Consider the following 17,659-nt stretch of genomic DNA (forward strand, 5'->3'; position numbering starts at 1 on the left):
GGCGGCCGCCGTGGGGCGAAACGGCGCGTTGCCGTGGAGACGGGCTGGGCGAAATGGAGTGGGCTGCAGAGCGCTGAGCTGACCCTACTTCTCCTTTAGGGCTGCCGTGGTGCCCGCCTGATCGCAGGGCAGGTAACCAGGTGAGTCCAGGCGGGGCAGCTCCGGGGCGGGGAGACGAAGCCGGGGTTTCTCCAAAGACCCGGCGCAGTCGATTCCCACCCCCCCCCCCCGCTACGGGGGACCGTTGCTATGGAAACCAGAGCGCCGGGCCGGCAGAGATTGTGGCTTCCGTGTCGTGACTCATCTTCTCTCTCCCCGAGACCCTCGACCAAGGTTTCGAGTGCGACTGCTTCCTGAACGAACCTGCCCTCCTGCCCGCGGGAGACAGGTAAGACTGTCGGAGTCTTGACACCGAGCAGGCGAAGAAGCCTATTCCAACACCAACTCCCCAGGAAACCTACCTGGCTCACCCCAGGAAGCGGCGCCCCGCTCCGGGCAACCCGTGAACCTTGTTCCACATTTATAACCCAGTATTAACAAACGCCCTGCGGTGTTTGCCGACGTTTTCCCACACAGAATGAGAGAAGAAAGTCCGGCCTTCGGACCTTGCTTTGTGACCCTAGACAGGTCCTTTTCCCCTCTCTGCCTCATTTTCCCCACGTGTAAAATGGAAATATTAACTCCAGACACCGGCCTGTTATGTTGCTTTGGAGATGTTACCAAAAGGGAAGCCAAAGGCTTTGTAGGCTATAAAATGGTGAATGTGAACTGCAGAGTCACTGTTTCTCCACCATCCTCCCCCTCGTGCTGAACGTTCTTGTTTGTGTCATTTCTTCAGGCGATCACTCTCTGGCCCCGAGCCTGAAATAAATCCCTTTATTCTTCACTTCCATGTTGCCCTGCGTTTTAACTTTCCTAACAACAGCAAGAATAGTTAGCATTTACAGAGGGCTCACTATGTGCCAGGCCCTGTATTAAACACTTTACCTGCATTACCTCATTTAGTCCTCCGAAGATCCTTATAAGGTAGGCATTGTTATCCCTATTTTCCCACTCTGTTGTGCCTGTAATTGCCTATTTGATGTCCCTCTCCCTCTAGACTTTGAGCTCTGTGAAGAAGGGGGCCATGGCTGTCTTGTACGTCTCGGTATCCTCAGCACCGAAAACAGTGCCTGATACATATTTCTTGCCTAGCATGAAGATGACTCTCCTCCCATCACTACCCTCATCTTAAAAAGCAGTGTCTCCTCTGCAAACTTCTTGTCGCTGTAATGAACAGCGGTCTCCCCTATTCCTGTTGTCCACTGGACACTAGTTTTGGGGGCCCTCAATCCAGTTCTCTCTGGGTTTTTGGATGATGAGGATCCAGAACATCCCTTAGCATTTAGGCCTCCACCTGGGTTTTGGGGGGCTTTTTCCCTGCCCTCACATGACCCTTAGAACAAACCAGCCCCCGTGGCCCTTCCTGGGGTGAGCCTGATACATTTGACTCCAGGGCACTAGCAGGTAGGATCTGCCTGTGCAACCTTTGGCCTTCTCTCCAGTAGCCTAGGAACCACCTGCCCCTCCACCCAGCCCCTCCCCAAAATTCTAGAGAAACATAGCCAGAGAACTCATCCTTTCCAGAGAACCTCTCAGAAGGCAGAGTCATGGTTGTTGGAGTCATTCCTTCGTTCAACAAATATTTATCAAGCACGACCTTGTGGGGACACTGAGTTTGGCACCAGTGATACAGTAGGAGTGAAGATAGGCACAGTGGTATCCCCATAGAACTCACAGACAGATCAAGGCAAAACCACATCTTCAGGAAGTGTTAGGAAGGAGAGCACATGGGGCCCGCCTGGAGCAGGGACTTAAGCAATTGTGGGGAGGGCTGTGGTCCCAGGTGGTTTCCCTCAGAAAGTGACCCTTGGCTAAGATCCCAAGGCTCACCAATCCTCTGCTGAATGGAACAGATCAGGATCTGACAGGCTTGGAAGGAAAGGGGGTTCTGGGCTGAGACAGCAGCAAAGGCAAAGGCCCCTGGCCAGAGAGGTGGATGTCCACATGGAGCTGCAAGTGGCTCAGCCTAGCTGAGGCCCTTCAGGATGTGGGAAAGGCTAATAGGAAGCAGGAGAGAGGGGTTGGAGCCAGGCCACAAATGGCCTTGACAGCCGAGCTAAGGGGCTCCATCTTATCCTGACAAGGAGCAGCTGCTGAAATGTATTAATCAGGGGAACAGAACTTCGGCTCCTCATTTTTCTGTGCTGGGTGAAGACTGCCATTTGGCCTTGAGAGGTTTGCTGTAAAACTGAATACTCCTATTTCACTGAAAGACGTGAAGATGTGCTATTTTTTTCAGCTTTACTCAAGACTGAGAGAGTGAGGGGCCTAGGATTTCTTAGGAGAAGGCAGGAGTCTGCCCCTCTCTGGGGTGCCTGCGACAGCCCTGCTGCACACAGCATTATGCTGGGATGGCTTGTCTACCTGAGGCCTCTCTGCACTTCCTCTTGGGGGCTGCTGTGGTGCCCCCAGGAAGCTGGCCTCCAGGAAGCTTTCAGCCACCGTCTTTGCCAGGCCCTCCTTGGGGGCAAGGTGCAGAAGTATGGTTAACAATGTAGTACTCTCTAACTTGATGTCAGTTTCACATGGGCACATCCTGTCTCTTCAAAAAAGATGGTTCTTGGAGGGGAGAAGCTGAGACCCTCCTCTCTCTTATACCTCCAGTGACGCCCAGCACAGTGGGCTCTGTTTCCATGTCACTGATTCAGAATCTCATGATTTGAGCATAAAATCAGAAGACTGAGGAGGGAGACGATACAAGTGGTTCCCATTAGAGGGGCTGGAAGGAAGGAGAGAATTTTGAAGAAAAGGGAGAGGACAGCTGTGTGAGCCTAGATGGAGAGTCAGGCCAAGGCACAGCTTAGGGACACAAGTCAGCCTGCCCAACTTGAAATGTGGGGTTGCTCAAGGGAGGCCTTGAGTGCCAGGCTTGGGGGCACAGCCTTTGTCCTGTAGGGCAACACATGTCAGATCTCCTGAGAAGCATGCTGAAAATGCAGATTCATGCTCCTCACTCCGAGAGCCTACTCTGTGGGTTTGGGGAGGAGCCTGGGGATCTACATTTTTGATAAGTTCCCTGGGGAATCCTTCTCAGATGGTCAGAGGACCACTTTGGGGAATTCTGCTATAGGCCAATCCATCCATTTCCCAGAAATCCCCTGGGGTTGGCCTGCTGGCCCAGCTGGGCTCCTGCCCTCTAAACATTCTCTCCCTTCTTGCAGTTTTCCATGACATAGCCTGGCAGAAAAATGCAGCCTTTATGCCTCACTGGCCGCTGACCCACCGGCCTGATGACAGCACCCCCGTGTACCTTCCCGGTTCAGTTCCGGCAGCCCTCAATCAGTGGCCTCTCACAGATCACAAGCAGCCTATATATCAGCAATGGGGTGGCTGCCAACAACAAGCTCATGCTCTCCAGCAACCACATCACCACGGTTATCAACGTCTCAGTGGAGGTGATGAACACTGTATACGAAGACATCCAGTATGTGCAGGTGCCTGTGGCCGACACACCTGTCTCGCGTCTCTTTGACTTCTTTGACCCCATCGCTGACCACATCCACAGTGTGGAGGTGAAGCAGGGCCGCACGCTGCTGCACTGTGCTGCCGGCGTGAGCCGCTCAGCCGCTCTCTGCCTCGCCTACCTCATGAAGTATCACGCCATGTCCCTGCTGGACGCCCACACGTGGACCAAGTCGTGCCGGCCCATTATCCGGCCCAACAATGGCTTTTGGGAGCAGCTCATCCACTATGAGTTCCAGCTGTTTGGCAAGAACACTGTGCACATGGTCAACTCCCCTATGGGAGTGATCCCTGACATCTATGAGAAGGATGTCCGTTTGATGATTCCGCTGTGAGCCATCCCACCAGCACCTGCACCAGGGCCAGAGGTACAGATCTGTCATTGATCCAACACCAAGATCTGAACTTGAACATTCTACTTTTGTTGATAAAGAAAAATCCAGATGATGCCTTTTATAAGGGCAAGGACAAAGGAAGGGTGCTGCCGCCTTAACCTCGTAATCCATATCTTTAAAGATGAGACTTACTAAATGTAAAATGATGAAGGTGAGTTTCCTACCCTGTGAGTGACTCCTGGCCAGAGGGGAGGGTGAGGCTGATGGTGCCCAAGTCAAATAGACCAACGCCCAATGTGTTATGGCAAGCCTGGGACCCTGCAGCCGTCCCCGAGACCGACTAACCCAGGAAGGGGTCTGCCACAGTCCCACTTCATTCTTTTTGAACCCAGAACTAGAACCTTAAGCATCATGACACCTCCTGTGCTGCTCACAGTAAATGCCAACCTACTGGATAAGTGGCCTTCAAGCGGTGCTCTGGGGGCCCCAGGCCAACCCTGCTTCCACCTTCAACCATGGGAGCCCAACTCTGTTTTTCTAGATTGGACTTACTCATAAGATAGTTTTCAAAGAAAGCATTCAACTGTATAAAAACTCTTAAATTTTTTTGAGTGCTGTTATACATGGCCTCAAAGTGCCCTTGGTGACCGCCTACCAGTCTTTGATGAAATGTAGCATTAGTCTCCTTCTCTGGGCCACGTGTGGAGAGTGGACCTGACATTAGGCCTCAAGGATTCCTCTCACAGGCCTTCACTCAGAAGGCTCAAGCTGCGGACCGGATCCTAGCCTTGTCACTTCCTCCCCATGTGATCTGGAGTGCCTTGGAGCCTCGGTTTCCTCATCTGTCCAAGCAATGACAGCCGTTTCTCACAAGGTTGTGGAGAAGATTCACCGATTCCTTAGCGCAGTGCCTGGCATGTGGTAGGCGCTTAGTGTAACCAGCAGCTCTCGCCATGAATGATGCTCTGGCCCTGCTGGTCCAGGTCAGCACAGTCGTTCTCATAGCATCATTTCCCCCATTGGTGCACAGCCCTTTCCTGTTTACAAAATGCCCTTCCAAAAAGTCATCCAGTGTGGAAAAAAAAGAAAATGGTTCGAGTCCTTTCAGACCCCGCCTTAGAGGAGGCCTAGACTTTGAAGCCTTTAAAATCAGACTTCCCATTTTGTGTAATCAGTGTGCAACCTGGGGGTCCTAAAGCAAGGAGCACACTTCCAGCTTCCCCTCAAAAGGCCTTGTTTAGATCACTGACCATTAGAGCCAGTGTCCTGGTCCGGCTGACCCACTGGGGTCCACAGGGGCACATGCCAAAGAGACAAGTAAGTGAACCCTATGTAGGCCCTGAAATCAGGATTGTTCAGATCCCCCAGGGGCCTGAGGATCTGGCTCAAGTCCAGCTATTCTAATCCAGAGGTTTTCAGACAAACCATAGCTGAGAGAAAAGCACAACTACTCAGTGGGTCCAGAGCGGAGTAGAGGTGGCGGCCAACTGCCCTTTCCCTCCAAAGCCACCTCTCCCACACTCCCACAAAGGCGTGCGCAGGGGTGCAATTTTAGGGTCGGGGAAGAGGAAAGTCACTGTTCTAGACTGATCTTCTCATGTTACAGATGAATAAACAGACCCACAAGCACCAGGGCTGGTGTAGCAGAGCCCTCACAAAGCAGCCTTTCTGGAAGAAACCCAGATGGAAAATTTCTTTTAAAGCATTTTTAAAGAGAAGTTTATTTGGATATATATTGTTTCCATTTTTAAAATTTTTAAATTATCATACCGTAAAATTAACTTGTTCATATATACAGTTATGTATGTTTTAACACATTTCATGGCTACCTCTACAGTCAAGAGAGAGCAATTCCATCACCCAAAAAATTCCTTTATGCTGCTCCTTTGTATTCAGACCTTTGTCCCACCCCAGTCTCTAGCAAACACTGATCTGTTCTCCTTCCCTATAGATTTGCCTTTTCCAGAATGTCACACACATTCTGGATTACATCCTAAGAGGATGTAATCTCTGGAGACTGGCTTCTTTCAGTGTAATATCTTTGCGATTCATACATGTCACTTTTTATGGCTAAGTAGTATTCCATTGTATGGATATACCACAGTTTTTTTACATTCATTAATTGAAGGCTATTTGGGTTGTTTCCAGTTTGGGGCAATTTTGAATAAACATTTATGTATAGCTTTTTATGTGAACTTAAGTTTTCATTTATCTAGGGTATATACTTCGGAGTGGGATTGCTCAGTCATGTAGTAAAGGTTATGTTTAACTTTATAAAAAACTACCAAATTTCCAGAGTGGCTATACCATTTTGTGTTCCACTATGAGATCCAGTTTCTCTCCAGTATCTGGTATTGCCAATATTTTTTACTTTAGCCATTCTGATAGATGCATGGTATTAGGTCATTTTGGTTTTCATTTGCGTTTCCCTAATGGTTAATGATGTTGAGCATCTTTTTGTGTGCTTAATTGCCTTCCATATACCGTCTTTGGTGAAGTGTCTGTTCAACTCTTTTGTGCATTTCTAAATTGGGTTTTCTCACTGTTGAGTGTCGAGAATTCTTTATATGTTCTGGATACAAGTCATTTGTCAGATATGGATTTGTAAATATTTTTTCCCAGTCTAGCTTGTCTTTTCATTCTCTTAAAAGTATCTTTTGCAGGGGCTGGCCCCGTGGCCGAGTGGTTAAGTTCGCGCGCTCCGCTGCAGGCGGCCCGGTGTTTCGTTGGTTCGAATCCTGGGCGCGGACATGGCACTGCTCATCAAACCATGCTGAGGCAGCATCCCACATGCCACAACTAGAAGGACCCACAACGAGGAATACACAACTATGTACTGGGGGGCTTTGGGGAGAAAAAGGAAAAAATAAAAAAAAATCTTTAAAAAAAAGTATCTTTTCAGAGCAAAAGTTTTTAATTTTGATAAAGTACTACTTACCAATTTTTCCTTTTGTGGATTGTTGTTTTGGGGGCTTTTTTGCTGAGGAAGATTGGCTGTGAGCTAATGTCCATTGCCAATCTTCCTCTTTTTGCTTGAAGAAGATTCTTGTCCCTGAGCTAACATCTGTGCCAATCTTCCTCTATTTTGTATGTGTGTCACTGCCACAGCATGACTTGATGACTGGTGTAGGTCCACACCCAGGATCTGAACGCATGAACCTGGGCCACCTAAGCAGAGTGCACCGAACTTAACCACTACGCCACAGGCCAGCCACCTATGGATTGATGTTTTGGTGTCATGTCTAACAACCCTTTGCCTAACCCTAAATCACAAAGATTTTCTCTAATGTTTTAAAGTTTGAGAGTTTAAATTTTTCACTTATTTCTGTGATCCTTTTTTATAAGATGTGAGGTTTAGTTTGAGGTTCACATTTTTCCATATGGATGTCTAATGGTTTCAGCTCCATTTGTGAGAGACTATTCTTTCTCCACTGAGCTGCCTTTTCACTTTGTGTAGGTCTATTCTTGGACTCTTTATGTTTTGTTTAATATGTGTGTGTTTCTCTTCACCAATACCACACTATCTTGATTACTGTAGCTTTAGAGTAAGTCTTAAAATAGAATAGTGTGTCTTCTGGTTTTCTCCCTTTTAAAAAAATTGTTTTGGTTATTCTAGTTTCTTTGCCTTTCCATATAAATTGTAGAATAAACTTGTCTATATCAATAACAACAAAAAAACCTGCTGGCATTTCAATTGAAATTGTGTTAAATCTGTTGACCAATTTGGGGGAGAATTGGCATCTTCACTCTGTTGAATCTTCTGATCCATGAACATAGTATGTCTCCCCACTAATTTAGGTCTTTGATGTCTTTCATCAGTGCTTTGCAGTTTTCAGCATACAGATCTTATATGTTTTATTATATTTATACTTAAATATTTCATTTGAGGAAGGACATTGTAAAAAAAATATTTTTATATTTTGGTTTCCAGTTGTTCATTGTTAGTATATAGATGTATAACTGATTTTGTGTTGACCTTGTATCTTGCAACCTTGCTAAATTCACTTATTCTGAGAGCATTTTTGTAGATTCCTTAGCAGTCTACATTAAGACAATCATGTCATCTGCAAATAGAAGTAGTTTTATTTCTTTCTTTCCCATCTGAATGCCTTTGATTTCTTTTTTTTATTACACTGGCTATAACTTCCAGGATGATGATGGACATGAGTGGTGAGAATAGACATTCTTGCCTTGTTCCTGATCTTAGAAAGAAAGTGTTCAGTCTTTTACCATTAACTATGATGTTAGCTACAGAATTTTTGTAGCTGCCCTTTGTTAGGTTAAGGGAAAGTTGGAAAGTATTCTCTCCGCTTTTATTTCCTGGAAGAGATGTGTGAATTGGTGTTATTTCTTCTTTAAATGTTTGGTAGAATTTACTAGTGAAACCATCTGGACCTGGAGATTTCTTTTTCAGAAAGATTTAACAAAGAATTCAATTCCTTTAATAGTTAAAGGACTATTCAAATTATCTGTTTCATCTTGGGTGAGTTTTGGTAGTTTGTGATTTTTGAAGAAGAGATCAATTTCATTTAAATTGTCACATTTATGCATGTAGATTTGTTTGTAGTATTCCCTTATTATCTTTATTATTTGCAGGGTCTATAGTAAAATCACCTTTTCATTCTTCACACCTATCATTTGTCTTCTCTCTTTATTTGTTTGTTAGTCTGGCTAGAGGTTTATCAATTTTTAAGATCTTCTTAAAGAACTACCTACCTTGTGTTTTTTATTTTCTTTATTATTCTTTCCTTCTCTATTTCATCAGTTTCTGCTCTTTATTATTTCCTTAATAATAAAAAGGTTCTGCTTGCTTCGATTTTATTTTGTTCTTTCTTCTAATTTCATAAACTGGAAACTTAGAATATTGATTTGAGATCTGCATCCCACAAATTTTTATATACTTCATTTTCATTTTTGTTCATTTCAAAATATTTTCTAATTTTCCTTGAAATGTTCTCCTTTACCCATGTATTATTTAAAAGTGTGTAGTTTAATTTCTAAGTATTTGGAAATTGTACAGCCATCTTCCTGTTGTTGGTTTCTAGTTTAATTCCATCGTAGTCAGAGAACTATTGTCAGAGAATATTGTATGATTTCATTTGTTTTTAATTTGTTAATGATTACTTTATGATATAGGATATGGTCTATATTGGTGAATGCTTCATGTGCACTTTGGGAAAAAAAGGTTATTTCGGATGGAATGTTTAATAAATATCTATTAGGACCAGTTGATTGGTGGTGGTTTCAATTCTTTTACACTCTTCCTGATTTCCTGGTAATTATTCTGTTGATTACTGTGAGAGGAGTGTTGAAGTATCCAACTAAAATTGTGGATTTGTCTACATCTCCTTTCAATTCTATTAATTTTTATTTCATGTGTTTTGAAGCTTTATTGTTAGGTACATACATATTTAGGGTTGTTATATCTTCATGGTGAATTGACCATTTTAACAGTATGCAATGTCTCTTTATCCATCTTCATGTTTTTTTCCACCTTGATTTTTTTGCCCTTTACTTTGTCTGATATTAATATAGCCACTTCAGTTTTGTTTTAAGTAGTATTTACATGATATCTCTTTTTACCTCTTTTTACTTTTAACCCACCTATATTGTTATGTTGCAAGTGGGTTTCTTGTAGACAGCATATAGTTGGGTCTTTTTTTTATATATCCAATCTGTCTCTTAATTGGTATATTTAGACCAAAATTATGGATATGTGGATTTAGGTCTACCATTTTATTGTTTTCTGTTTGTCCTCTCTGTTTTTCATTCCCGTTTCCTTTTTCCTGCCTTCTTTTGGATTACTGAATATTTTTTAAGTATTCCATTTTAATTTTGTACAGTTTTTTAGAGGTTGCCCTAGAGCTACATACTTATCTTCTCATATTCTACTTAGAATGAATATCTTGTCACTTCTCTCTGCTGGTCATATTGGATAATGTATTAGTTTTTTCTTGGTGTCATAACAAATTACCACAAACTTAATGGCTTAAAACAACATCTATTTATTATTTCACAGTTTCTGTAGGTCAGAAGTCTAGTTGGGCTTGACTGAGTCCTCTGCGTAGGGTCTCAGAGCCAAAATCAAGGTGTTTCATAAGGATGAAATCAAGGGTGTTTTTTACTGGAGGCTCTGATAAAGATTCTGCTTCCAAGCTTATTTGAGGTTGTTGACTGAATTCACTTCCTTTTGTTGTAGGACAGAGGACTCCATTTCCTTACAAACTATCAGCTAGGGGCTAGTCTTTTCTCCTAGAAGCTGCCAACACTCCTTCTAATGCTTTCCATGTGGCCCCCTCCAGCAATGGAGGGTTGAGTCCCTCTCATGCTTTGAATATGTCTGACTTTTCCTTCTGCTGCATCTCTGAATCCAGCCTGAGAAAATTCTCTGCTTTTAAGGATTCATGTGATTAGATTAAGCCCACCCAATAATCCAGATAATTCTGATTTTAAAGTCCATGACCTCAGTTATATCTCTGAAGTCCCTTTTGTCATGTAAGGTAACATTCATATTTCCAGGGGGTAGGGCATGGACATCTTTGGCTTGGGTGGCCATTCTGCCTATCACAGATAGTTCCTATTGGTCTATCTTCAAGTTCACAGACTCTTTCCTCTGTCATCTCCATTCTGCTACCAAGGCCATCTAGTATATTTTTAAATTTTAATTAATATATTTTCTTTGTTTTAAAATTTCTATTTGGTTGTTTTCTGTATCTTCTATTTCTCTGCTGAGACTTTCTATCTTTTCATTTCTAAAGTCTTTTCCTGATAATTTCAACATCTGGGGCATCTCAGTGTTCAGACTTTTTTGGTTCTTTGTAAAGTAATTTTGGCTTGTATCTTGGAAATTTTGAATATTATGTTATGAGACTCTAGGTCTTGGTTAAATCCTATGGAAAATGTTAAATTTTTGTCTTAGGAGGCAGTTGACCCATTTAGTTTCAGTTCTTATCTGCCTCCTGTGGGCTATTAAAAACAAGACAGCAGGCCCAAAATGGAGTGACATATGCTAAGCCCCATGCCACCAAACAAAGACTTAACTTAATTACAGTTTTGACTCTCCCAGAAATGGAATCTTACACCAGTCAATCCGGAATCGCCTGATCAGCGCGAGTTAGGTAATCTGCCTCATAGACCCCTGCCATACCCTAAAGGGCAATAAGCAAGCCACTGTTTTGCCTAGGATGACTTCCTTGTTCCTGCTCCCTCTGCCTGTAAATCTTTCAATTTGCACAGCTCCTTGGAGCTCCCTTCTATCTGCTAGATTGGATGCTGCCCAATTCACGAATTGTTGAATAAAGCCAATAAGATCTTTAAACTTTACTCAGTTGAATGTTTCACAGGGCCATTGTTCCAATATCAGTTCAGTTTTCAAAACTTTTGCAACATAAGTCAGATGTGTCCTAAGCTTGTGCCACCCAGGGGCCAGTCTGAAATCTGGGTAGTCTACCTAGTAGTTTAGTTCTCAGAGTCACTGGAATACTGTTTAGGGTCAGATCCATGCATGTGAACCTAGCAGTTCATATGCAACTTCATGGGATCTATTTCTTAAGCTCCCTCCTCCCTATGATCTCCCCCATCTCTCCAGTTCAAGACTGCTCATTTCCTGATCCTCCAGCTGGAAATCAGGGCCTTTAATCTCCCCACTCTGCAGTATATGTTCTGTGACTGGGTCTGCTCTGCCAAGTGACAGGAGGAAAAGAGAAAAAAGGATTTCCCCTTACTCTGTCTGCCCTGAAGGGGGCCTCTTTCCTAATCCTCAGACCAGAAAGACAGGGCTTCTCTTGGTGTTCTTTCTTTCAGTGTCCACTGCACAGTTCCAGGATTCACACTGCCTTTGAGACCAGGCCAGGAGATACAGGAACAGAAAACAAAACAGGAAACTTGCTGCCAGATTGTTTCTACTTCAAGTTCTGATTCCTTTTCCCAATCTACCTGTTATCATTTCTTTTTCAGAGTTCTCAGGTAACTGCTTCGTGCCTTCTGTCCAGGGTTTTTAGTTGCGTTCAGAGGGAAGAAAAGACTATGCTTATTCTATCTTCCTCAGAATCCTAAGAAATTTATTTTTAAAAATACATGCTCATTTGTGGAAAAAGGAAGATAAGTATGGTCCACCTACAATAGTATCTTCAAGTAGTAGCCAAGTCAACATTTTGGTATTGTGGTATATTTCCTTCCTTCTACACATTTTTTTTCATAGTTGAGAAAATATAATTTTGGATCTTCCTTTTTAAATTATTTTTTTAATATTCAGAATTGGATGTGGTACAACCAGGATTTCACATCCTAAGTGGAGGTTGAGGTTGAGGGCTCTTAAGAGGGTCCAAGTCCTTTCACCAAACAGTTCACTCTGTTCCTTCGGACTCAGAGTAGAGTGGCCCTTGACTCAGACGACCAAAGACACGGAGGCCATGTTGGAGTTTTGAGGCAATCCTGTAATGGGGGTATGAAATGTCCTCACAGCCCAACAGCCGGGCTTAGAGCAGGGGTTCCAGGCTCTGTTTGATTTCATGAAGCTCTAATTTTCCTGCTTCAAAAGTACAGAACTTTCTTTCTTTCTAATGAATTAAAGTCAGTTAAATATGGTTTGAGAAGTTTCTGTGAAGTTCATAATACCCTGTCAGATAAATAGGGACATGCTGGTGGCCCTGGGAATTTCCCTGGATGACTTCTGTTGAGATGATCTCATTACAAATCCCAGGGACAGGTAGCCCTTGACCCTGAAGTACACAGCCCTGCCTACCTATCCCGGGATGTTAAGTCCAAATGCCCTAAGAATCCATCAACCTCCCCTCTGGACTGAGGACCTGTGTCACCTAGGAAGGAGCTTGGGATGAAGGTCAAGAGGTGTGGGCTCTCATCCTGCTTTGTGACTTCAGGCAGACCCTAGAATTTTTCTGGGATTCTGCCTACTCTGTAAGATAGGAGTCCCTGTGCCATGTGTAGTGGCCATAAGAATGAAGCCCACAGACCTCTAATTACAGAAAACAAAATCAACCAAGGGCCCTAACAGGCTCTCGAAATCCATCTCCATGTTTATGCTGAGACTAGACTTCCCTCAGGCTCCTCCTAGCCAGTTCCTGAGGATAGCAGGGATACGAAGGTAGGCCCATTCCTGGGAGACATGGGACTCTTCTGATTGGCCTCTTTGACTCAGAACTCTGACTGCCTTGCCAAACCTTCTTTAGACTGCAGCCTGGTCAAGAACGCTTCCACCCACCTTCCCTCTCTCCTCCACTCGAGTCAGACTTCCGTCACAGTCTGACAGCTCTCCCAGCCTTCCCAGCTCCCTTCCCGTTTTCTCTCACAAGTGTTTGCCCTCATAAAATCCTTGCACTTTTAATCCCATCTTGGGGTTTGCTTCTCAGGGGACCTGGACTGACACACCATCCTCCCCACCCTTCAGAGGTACCAAGAGACATTTTCGAAGCACAAAGCTCTAAACACACATAAAGGCCTCTTACCACAAATCTTTCTAGACTTCCCCTTTGCAAAATATTTGTAATGCTTTTTCCCTGAAGAAAAAAATTTTTTTCTGACTGAGCTGGAGAATACTGGCCGGTGCCTCCTTGTGGCAGACACTCCCTGCAAACCTGGGCTAGACTCTGCACATCCCGTGACTTCAAACCCTAGCTCTGCTCTTCACTGCAGAGTGGGGAGCAGGAAACCGCAGAATCCCAAGAATTAGGAGATGAAGTCCTAGCCCTGCTGCTTCCTCTGTGTGCAATATCATTGCCATGGTCTGAATGTTTGTGTCCCCTCAAAATTAAGTGTTGAAAACCTGATGCCCAAAGTGATGGTACTAGGAGATGGGGCCTTTGGGAGTTAATTAGGTGATGAGGTCATGAGAGTGGAGCCCTCATGAATGGGATTAGTGCCCTTATACATGAGGCCCCAGAGAGCTAGCTCACCCCTTCCGCCACATAAGGCCACAACGAAGTGGGTAACCCAGAAGAGGGCTCTCACCCAAGACCGTGGCACCCGGATCTCAGACTTCAGCCTCCAGAACTGAGAAATAAATTTCCATCGTTGGTAAGCTACCCAGTCTGTGGAATTTTGTTATAGCAGCCTGAATGGACTAAGACGGTCATCTCGGTTCTTCCTTCTTTTTGGATTTCACTTTCCTTGTATGTATGATAAGGATTGAACTAGATCTGTGGTTTTCAAATGAGGTTCCTGGGAAATTTGGCAGAAGTGCCTCAGGAGTGAGGGAGTTCCTGGGTCCTCTAGGGCAACTCTACTTTGGCTTGTTTGATATTGGGCTCCGGCATAAGATGCATGGACAAGGGTTCCTCTGCCAAAGAAAGTTTAAACTCCGAAGAGAAATGCCCAGCCCGGGCAGCAAGTGCTGCTGGGCTGGAATCTAACCAGCTGGGATGCTGGCAGTGCTTAGAGAATGAAGGAGGGGGCACACAAGGGTTGTGGCAATCAGGAGGGAGCAGGAGACCTGGATGCTGGAAGGCTCCATCAGGCGCAGGGAGCAAGAGTGGCTTCATATAGCTGGAGGGGTAACAAGGAGTGGGCTTGGAGACATCAGGGCATCCAAGACTTCACATACCAGACCAAGGAGCCCAGACCTTCTCCTGTCTGCAGTCGGGAGCAGAGGAAACAGCCTCCAGCCCTCACTGAGGAAGCATTTGCCAAGTGTCTACTGTGGGCCAGGATTGTACAGTGCTGTGTCAAGGAGGAGGCAGAAGTGTGGCTGACAAGATCCCACCTGGAGCAGGAAGCTCCCAGACTAACTCCCCATGGCCCCAGGCTGTGTTGTCCTGGATCACTCACTCAACAGACATTCCCTGATTTGGTAGCCAGCCTCAGAGATGACCTCAATGGTCTCCTCCTGCTGGTATTCACGCCCTTGTATGGTCAAAGGGCGAGGGCCCACACTGAATAGAGCTGACATGTGTAACCAATAAGATATTAGAGAAAGGATGATAGTAGAATTAAATAATAAATGAAGACATTAGAGAAATGAGCGTCACTTTTGAAATTGGGTCAAAAAGACATTGTGGCTTCTTGCTCTCTTGAATCACTCACTCTGGTGGAAGCCAACTACCGTGTCGTGAGGACATTTAAGGAGCCCTTTGGAGAGGCCCCCATGGCAAGGAGCTGAGACCTCCTGCCAACAGCCGTGTGAATGACCCATCTTGGAAGTGGACCTTCCAGCCCCCGTCAAGCCTTCAGATGACTGCAGCCCTGGCTGACAGCTTGACTGTAACCTCATGAGAGACCCTGAGCCAGAACTATTCCACTAAGCCACGCCCAAGTTCCTCATCCACAGAAACTGTGAGATAATTCATACTTGTTGCTTTAAGCCATAATGTTTAGGGATAATTTGTTACCCCAAATCAATACAACTGATGCCACTCTGCACCGTGCTCAAGATACTGTCCCCACTGTCATCTGTTCCCCTGGACCACAACGATAGCTCTTCCCTGGTCTCCTTGCCTCCTGTCTCAAGCCTCTTCACCTTCCCCTCTACACAGGATCCAGACCAAAATGAAGGTTCGTTATCAAGAAATATTTGTTGAATATCATGGCCCTTGCCTGCTCAAAACCTTCCATGGTTCTCTATTGTATTTTGTGTTATTTCCAGGAAGTATTTGCAACTGAGCAGGAACAGTGTGATGGTTGAGTTTCTGGCATCCCAGAGCTGATTTGGGAGCAGAGTAGAGAGCAAGAAGAGTCCTTGTTTGCCCTGGCCCCCTGGAATGACAATCCAAAGGCCCCCTGGGGAGGGAGGGAGGGGCCCCCTGGCAGCTGGGGCTGATACAAGGCATCAGCTTTGTTCTGAATCCACAATGGCAGGATGCCCAGCACAGACCCAGCTTCCCCAGCTTCCTCCAAAGCAGGGCAAGGGGGTGGGTGCTGGGGCATCCGTCCTGCTCTATTACCACAAGAGCATGCCCTGGGGGCTCTCGATGTTCAGGGGAGGCTGAGGGAAGGCGAGTAGCACTTCTTAAGGACCTGTTAGTTTTCAGGCACAATTGCTAAGCACTTGCCATGCTTTAGCCCATCACACCCTCCTGGAGCTAGTCAGAGTTAGGTTCTACTGCTGCTTCCACTTCCCACACAGAGGCACAGGAGGGGAAGGCCCTTGCCCAGGGTCACACAGCTTAGACATGCCAGACTAAGATTTGAACCCAGGTCCGACCTCTGTTCTTGACTAGTCTCTTCTGCCTACTCCTTCCATGGCAGGCACTGTGCCGGTGCTGGGGAGACAGCGGGGAGCAGGACAGTCATCTCAGTCCTCCCAGAGCCTGGTCCAGTGGAGAAGGGAGGTGATAAACCAGTTCTGAGAGTGGGATGTGCTCAGGGTCCTGCCTGGAGAAGGGCAGGGAGCTAGGTTGGCCTTTGGGCGCAGCTCTCAACTCAGTTTGGTGTGGGGCGGGGCAGAGGTGGGGGTGGGAGTGGGGAAGAGCTTCCCAAGGAAGGTGACATCTGGAGAAGGCTTCCCAGTAGGGACTGGGTACAGAGATTGAGGCTGGGAGAGGTGAAGTGACTTGCCTGAGGCAACAGAACTAGTAAGAGGCAGAGCCCAGAGGGACAGTGGCCCATCAATGGGGATCACCCGCTAAGCCCTTCCTGTAAGTATCCCTGTAGCCCTCACGCCCAACGACAGTGTGAAGCAGGGAGAGACCAGACAGGTCACACTGTGAGAAAGGGAGGCAGGCTTTCTGACTCCCAGTCCAGGGCAACTGGTGCACGCTGCTGGGAGGAGTGCTGGGGGGGCTTTAACTGTGACCTGGGGGGAATCACCTCAATGCTGGACAGTCCTGAGTCTGGTGACAAGCCAGCCCCTAGGTCAGGCACAGCTCCAATTTCCTCCTGCCCACCCCCACGACCACCGGCGTGGGGGCTGGCTTTGCTCTGACAGGAAGCTCACTCTTAAGCCAAACATCACACGAGACCTAGGAGCCAGGGCTAGAGTACAGCCGGGAGGCTCCTACCATGGCAGTGGCCCCCTCGAATGGGAAGGGTTCCTGGGTACCAAAGAGGCTCTGCCCCCCCAAAGCCATCTATCCTCTGTCCTGTCTGGCCAAGCCTCAGGGTGGAGCCTGGAGGTACCCAGGCTGCACAGGGATGGGGCTGGGCCAGCGGCATCTCTGAGTCACAGGGAGGGTGGGCAGCAAGTGACTCAGCCTGGGCCCACTTCCTTTCCTCAAGGCCAGCCTGGGTGGAAACCAAGGCCAGGAAACCCTGCGCCTGTCCTCCCCACGGCTGGGGCCTCTCAGGCCCTCGTTGCCCCCACCCTCAGCCTTGGGCTGACCCTTCATGCAGCCTGTCTAGCGCTGGCTGGCACCACAGTCCTCCATGACTTCTGGCTACGTGAAGGAATGAGTGATTCCTCCGAGTCCCAGGCCCTGTAGATCCCAGCCCCAGCCTGGTCTGGCACCATCCTCACACAGAAAGGGGAGACTGTCCCCATTTTCCAGATGAGCCTGGAGCCTCAGAGTGGATGTCAGACTAGCCAGAGTGACATGGAGTGACATGTCAGAGTGGATGACATGACTAGCCCCGGAAAGAGACCAAACCAGCTGGCGCCATCACCCCCTCTTCTCCCTTGGCCCTGCCTACCAGACTTCTGAGTGGAATCCTCGCCACATGGGTCGTCTGCCAATCTGCAGATATGGAAACTGAGGCTCAGAGAGGGGATGCTACCTACCCAAGGTACACAGTGAGGCAGGCAGAGCAGGATTAGGTCCCAGGTCTTCCTAATCCAGGCAGGGTCCTTAGGGTTTTCAACAGGCGGCCTCTAG

At 46.4% G+C, this 17,659-nt stretch overlaps 1 protein-coding gene across 4 annotated transcripts; it reads left to right on the forward strand.

The window, feature by feature from the left end:
* Nucleotides 1-14: 14 nt before the first annotated feature.
* On the forward strand, nucleotides 15-12,487 carry DUSP18 (dual specificity phosphatase 18). 4 transcript variants are annotated; one of them, XR_011542258.1, is made up of 4 exons: nucleotides 15-140; nucleotides 321-388; nucleotides 3,264-4,882; nucleotides 6,563-6,789. XR_011542258.1 is itself a non-coding variant. In XM_070628523.1 (3 exons), the coding sequence occupies exon 3, from the start codon at nucleotides 3,333-3,335 to the stop codon at nucleotides 3,897-3,899; it is 567 nt and encodes a 188-aa protein (XP_070484624.1). In that variant the 5' UTR covers nucleotides 15-140; nucleotides 321-388; nucleotides 3,264-3,332; the 3' UTR covers nucleotides 3,900-9,126. The 4 variants fall into 4 exon arrangements, 1 of the variants encoding a protein (XP_070484624.1); XM_070628523.1 differs by having other exon boundaries at nucleotides 3,264-9,126; XR_011542257.1 differs by lacking the exons at nucleotides 15-140; nucleotides 6,563-6,789 and adding an exon at nucleotides 11,703-12,487 and having other exon boundaries at nucleotides 222-388.
* The last annotated feature ends 5,172 nt before the right edge of the window (nucleotides 12,488-17,659 follow it).

The sequence above is a fragment of the Equus przewalskii genome, chromosome 7 (assembly GCF_037783145.1).
Source record: "Equus przewalskii isolate Varuska chromosome 7, EquPr2, whole genome shotgun sequence".
Taxonomy (NCBI): Eukaryota; Metazoa; Chordata; class Mammalia; order Perissodactyla; family Equidae; genus Equus; species Equus przewalskii.